Here is a 6,268-nt window from a genome sequence, read left to right on the forward strand (position 1 = left end):
GGGAAAAATGACACTTGTTTTATTTGAACCAAAGAAGTGTAATGACAATAAGAGGAGAGAAGTTATGAAGAGACAGATTTAAATTCAGATTAAAAAATAATCTCTAAAAGGAAACTTCAGGAATGGAATCTCTTGGGGTCCAGACAAATACTTGGTTATATGCTGTCTGGAAATTTCCAGCCACAGGTTGGTGGTTCAACCTCAGCAGCTTTAAGGGCCCTTTGTCTTGGAAGAACATGACTCTGGTATTTATTTAAATTTTATTTAAATTTTTCATTTTCATTTTCTTAACAGATATAATATTATGACCATTATTTTTAATGGAAAATGATTGAAAGTGAAAATTTAAACCAAGAAGAAATAATTAAAGAACTGGTGAGTCAAAGCAAAATTTATTTTCACCAACATTTGTGGGAGAGTTAAATTGAACATTTCTGTGTTCTTTTATAAAGGTGGGAGGGTTATCTAGTGATCTCTTTTACCTTATGACTTTTGGAAGCAGAGAAAATTCATACATGTGGTACAACTTTCTCTCGTGGGAGCACAAAAATGGCATCAGACCAACTGACAAGTTACAATTTCTAATGGCAAAAGTCTTTTATTATCTAAAATAAATATTAACCCAGTTTCTTTCTCTTAAAACAGTGTTTGTGCAATGGTTTATCATATGAGATGGTTGTACGGGAAGATTCAGACACTTCAAAACTGGAGATGTTTTTCTCAGGTTATCCTCGTATAGTTGGATTATCCTTGTTTCCTAAGTTAGTAAGTCTTACAATTGTTGCTCAAGATATTAAAGAAATTTCAGGGTTAGAGACTTGCGTACAACTTAAAGAACTTTGGATTGCTGAGTGCTGCATAGAGGTAAGTCTAAACATAAAACCTTACATGGAGTATTTTATCTGAATTCTTTGGCTTTGGAAAAATAATTTATTGAAATATATGTATGTATAAGGCATGGGCCAAAATAGATAAATAAAAGATAGAAATTGATTTTACAAAGGAAAAACTTGAAATAAAGAATTAAAACATAAAATATTCTAGTTTTTGGTAATCATATCAAATCATAGCCAGTATTACTAATTTAACATTTGTTTATTTAGACACTATTGGTTGTACTGAAATGATAACATCTGTTTTGATAAAATGGCTTTTTTTCCTGTGAGCAAGTGCCCAGTAGTGGGATTACAGGATCAAATGTTAGGTCTTCTTTTATTTCTTTGAGGAATATCCATACTGTTTTCCATAGAGGTTGTACTGGAATGTTTATTGCAGCACAATCACAACCACAAAAATCAATTTAATTGGGTTATTAAAATGTGATATATGTATACAATGGAGTACTACTCAGCCATAAAAATGAATTAGTACCTATAACAATCTGGATGGAACTGGAGGTCATTCTCCTAAGTTAAGTGTCCTCAGAATGGGGAGAAAAACACAACACGTACTCATTATTAAATTAGAACTAACTGATCGGCATTTGTGTGCACAGATGTAAGTAGAACTCAACAGAAGTAAAGCAGTTGGAAGGGTTCAGAGAGGATAGATGAAGTCATATAGAACAGGCACATGCACACTGTCTGGGTAATGGGTATACTTACAACTTTGACTCAAGTAGTACAAAAGCGATCCATGTAACCAAAATATTTGTACCCCGGTAATATTCTGCAATAAAAATAAACAAATAAAATATTTTAAAAACCACCTAATTTGAAAAACAAATTGTAAAATGTATTAAGAGCCATAGATAGAAATGTATATTGCATACTTACATTCCCTTAGAAATCCCTATTCTAAGATTTTATCCTAGAGAAGTAATTCAACAGTAGAAAATTATGTGCATGAAGATATTTGTTGTATTATTTATAATAGCTAAAAAAATTGAAACATAAATATGCTGCATATAGGTAATTTTAAGAAAATTCTAAACTTCAAGAAATATTTCATAATTATTAAATATTATAATTGGAAGGATGGGGAAAAGTTTTCAGTTAAAAAATCCCACAAAATATATGTGCATTGTGAATATAATGATATAAAAGTAGGTTCAGAGTTGATTAAAATTTAGAGAACATGAATAATTGAAAATGGTTGTACTTAGATGGAGAAACTATATGCTTTTAATGAAATTTAGTTCAGTTCACTGGATATTGATGTTGCAATAAATTATGTTTAAGAGAAAATGTGCTTATAAACCATTATTAGAAGGATTAATGGCAAAATATAGGCTACTATTACTTAGTCTCCCCCCCCTTTTTTTTACAGAAAATTGGAGGTCTTCAAGACTGTAGAAATCTGGAAAAACTGTATTTATATTATAATAAAATTTCCAAAATAGAAAATTTAGAGAAATTAATCAGATTGCAGGTTCTTTGGCTAAACCACAATACAATTAAAAATATTGAGGTAAGATACTTTCAACAATTTCTATATAAAGACAGTTACTACTATGGAGTTTAAACCACAATGACCAAGATTATATTATGGTGAAGTGCCAGAATACTCATGGCTAGCTGTTGAAAAGAATGAACGTGTATATAGCATTTTGTAACGTACGGAGGGTTTCTTTTACAGCACCTTACTTCTCACAATAAGCCTGAGAGGTAAAGTGGTGGTATTCTTTGAAATTAAAAAGATGGGTTTAGAGACATTATACAATTTGCCAAAGACTATAAGCATGTTCTGTATGATGTGTTCTTTTTCCTTCTACTCTTCTTTTCCTCTCCTTTCGCTTCCCTGTATCCTCCACCTCCAATAATTTCCTCTTGGTTTCAGGATAGAGGAACAGAGATGCCTTCTCTGATGCATCCATTTCCCTCTGTGCTTTTGAAGTACAAAGCACTCAGTACTCAGAATTCCTGGAGAGCTAACCAGATTGATTAGAGATGATTTGTAAATAGAGATTTTTAATGATTTTTTTCTAAATTATATTGTCTAAATTTTTAGGGCTTACAGACTTTGAAGAATTTAAATGATCTCAACCTTGCTGGAAATCTAATAAGCAGCATTGGTATGTACTATTATCTGAGATAATGCCACAATAATTTTTATTAGTATAAAAATATACAGGCTTATATTTCTTTTAGACTTTTTGTTTGTATAATATCATTGCAAAACATGTCTCAGTGATTAAAGATTGTGAAAATATTACCCTCTAACCAATGGTTACTAATTATACAGTGGTACAATTAGCCATATTTGCATGGAAGAAATGGTGGCCATATACAACTCAGAAGTAGAACATGATATGAACAGGAGTATAACAAGAAATTTAATTTTTCTTTCACCTTATTTTTTAAAGGCCGATGTCTTGACCCCAATGAACAACTGGAAAGATTGAACCTTTCTGGTAACCAAATATGCTCTTTCAAGGTATGTTTAAGTGGAATGATTCATTTTTATTTATCAGCCTGGATCATGAACCATTTTGTTGAAGAAAATGTTCTAAAAAGTCCCCTTTTAAGAATAATTTTGTTATTTTGGGACACCTGATACTACAGGAAATTTGAGAGTCAGCTGACTACATTGGCCTTAATGAATTAACACTATTAAAGCTGAACAAGTAACTATTTACTTGACTCCTAGGGTGCCGTTTTCTTTCAGTTTTTCTGGCTATAACTCTTAACTTTCTGTTTTTTCATCCTCTCTTAGCACCTAAAAAACAGATTACCCTTAGTCAATCCTGGTATTGTTTTCATTTCTATCTGCCTTGATTCTGTAAATAATCTCATCATGTCTTATGACTTTATCAATTACTCCTAAATCGATCCCTTAGTTTCTCCGACACCTCCCCAGAAGTATAGACATCTCCTGTCCTAGCTTGAACTGATTTCCCTTCTACCACACTTTCCTTTTGTGGTATCTAAACAGTATCTCCATTCTTCCAATAACTTAAGTTAAAATCCTTCACCATTTTTTACTTCTCTTATCCCTTCATATTCTACATCCTATCCATCAACAAATTTTGTTGGCTTCACCTTTAGAATATGTTCAGAGTCTGCCCACTTCTTAACAAGTGCATCACTCCCAATCTGGCTCAAGACATCACCATCTCTAACCACATTATTGAAAAGTTTAAAAACTCCTAACTGCTCTCCCTGTGTTAATACTTTTCCTACTATCAATCTGTTCTCCACTCCACAGACTGATAGAGACTTTTAAAATATGTCCGATAAAATAAATTCTACTACTCCAAACCATCCCATGGCTTCTCATCTCACTCAAAGTAAAAGCCAGTTCTTACAATGAGCCACAAGGTGACATAATCTAGACCCGACCACAGCTGACTCTCTGACTACGGCTTCTTTCACTCCCACCTTTGTTTATTCAATTCTGGTCATGCTGGTTTTCTGTCTATTCCCTGAATGTACCTAGCACACACTCACTTTAGGGCCTTTCCACTTGCAGGAGTATTCTTCCCTTATATACCATCATGGATCATTTCCTCATTTTTGTCAGTTCTTTGTTTAACTGTTATGTTCTTAGTGATGCCTTTCCTGCCCAATTTGGGAATAATAGCAACTGCCCCCACTATGTTCTCCAATCTGTAGCATTCCTTATGACACTTCCACTCTTGACATATCCCTTACTGGACTACAAGCCCTATGAGGACAGGAACTTTGCCTATTTTGTGCAGCACTATACACACAGCACTTAAAACACTGATGGACATGCAACAAATTGCAATAAACATTTGTTAAGAACATGAATGAAAGACAAACAACCAAATAAAATGACTTATATTTCTCACATATAACATAGGTGAAAACATGTAGCATTCATAATTTTCACAATGTAAGATTGAAGAGACATATTTAAACACTTCCCCTAAAAATATTGAAGAAAAATAGGTACATTTACTTTATAAATAATTTTGAATTGATCAATATTAAAATAGGGATTCTTTTACTTAGAGAAAAATATTTTTTAAAAAACTAAAAAGCTATAGAATGAGGCAAAATAAGTACCTTAAAAGGAAATTTAAACAAACTTTTATTAGCCAACTTCAAGAGGAAATATTTGATATAAACTTTGGCCTATAAAATTTTAAGAGGTATTGCAGGAGGATATTCTGGGGAGTAGAGGTTGGGAATTCTAAGAGGGGGAGAACAAAATGTACAAAGGCATCAAGAAATCATAAGAAATCAAGGAATATATTTGAGTAACATCAGCATTATCATTTGTATAATATTCTCATATCTACTGTATACTTCAGAATATTGCAAGTTTAGACTAGAAAGGTCAATTATGTCTTCAATATGGACTGTACTCTGTTGACAACAGAGCTGTCAAAGTTTTTAAGCAAGGAAGAGTGATGATCACAGGTGTTCTTTAGGGATGGTAATCTGGAATTATTATTTATTGCTTTAGAGTAACTGCAAGCATAAAATCCAGTTAGAAGATGATAGAATAGTCTAAAGGAGAGATTTTGATAGTCTAAATTAGGATACTAACAGCTAAAAGACAGAGGAAGAGAGAGAAAAGAAAGAAGGGAAGCAGAAGCAAAAGAAGGAAGGGGGTGAGAAGAGGAAGAGGAGGAGAAGAATTACTTGCAGGATTTGGCACCTAGTAGATATGAGGATAGGGAGAGTCCAATATGAATCTATGAGCACAGTTCTTAGCAAGTGCAAGAAATACACACGTCAGAAAAAATGACTCATTTTGGAGGGAAGAGAATGTATTTGATCCTGGATGTGTTGAGTTTAGAATACCAGTGAAGCCATGATTGGAAACAAGGGGCTGAAATTTGGGGCTAGAGTAGTCGATTTAAGATTCTTTAGAAGACATCTCCTATGGATTAAAGAATTGAATCTTTGCTCTTAGAAAATGCGTATATAAGTATTTAGGATATTGGAAGAAAATAAGGAGTCAGTAAAAAAAATAGACAAAGAGCTCTGAGCAAAGCTGAAAACTAAAGAGAACTTTACACAGGATAGTCCCTAGTATCAAATCAGAGAGATAGAGGATGAAGAAAACAAGAATACCTGCTACAATTTATCATGGAAGCCAATTTACTTATGCCACGCCATGTCGCAAGGAAGAGTCTTAGTCATGGGACACTTCCTGCTAGGCTAATATGTTTTCACAGTATGTTTGATGCATTGCTGGCATTTAACTGATTGGCTAATTAGTGAAGTGGGCTAGCAAATAAGTCAGGGGTGAGACTGAAATCTGTGATCTGGGTGGCATTAGATAAAGGTCTCCTTCCTGGATCAGGCACATGCCATTAGTTAGTCACATTTTTACTTGTGACTAACTAGTAAAA

General features: G+C 33.3%; 1 protein-coding gene across 1 annotated transcript in view; it reads left to right on the forward strand.

Moving 5' to 3' along the window:
* The first annotated feature begins 295 nt into the window (after nt 1-295).
* Nucleotides 296-6,268, forward strand: part of LOC100951160 (leucine-rich repeat-containing protein 9) — a 139,707-nt gene continuing 133,734 nt past the window's right edge. The window contains exons 1-5 of the mRNA XM_023515882.1: nt 296-375; nt 646-864; nt 2,269-2,409; nt 2,950-3,013; nt 3,305-3,375. Of these exons, the coding sequence (XP_023371650.1) occupies nt 328-375; nt 646-864; nt 2,269-2,409; nt 2,950-3,013; nt 3,305-3,375 (543 nt within the window). The 5' untranslated portion in view covers nt 296-327. The remainder of the gene's footprint in view (nt 376-645; nt 865-2,268; nt 2,410-2,949; nt 3,014-3,304; nt 3,376-6,268) is intronic.

The sequence above is a fragment of the Otolemur garnettii genome, unplaced genomic scaffold (genome assembly GCF_000181295.1).
Source record: "Otolemur garnettii isolate 467f Iridium unplaced genomic scaffold, OtoGar3 scaffold00081, whole genome shotgun sequence".
NCBI lineage: Eukaryota > Metazoa > Chordata > Mammalia > Primates > Galagidae > Otolemur > Otolemur garnettii.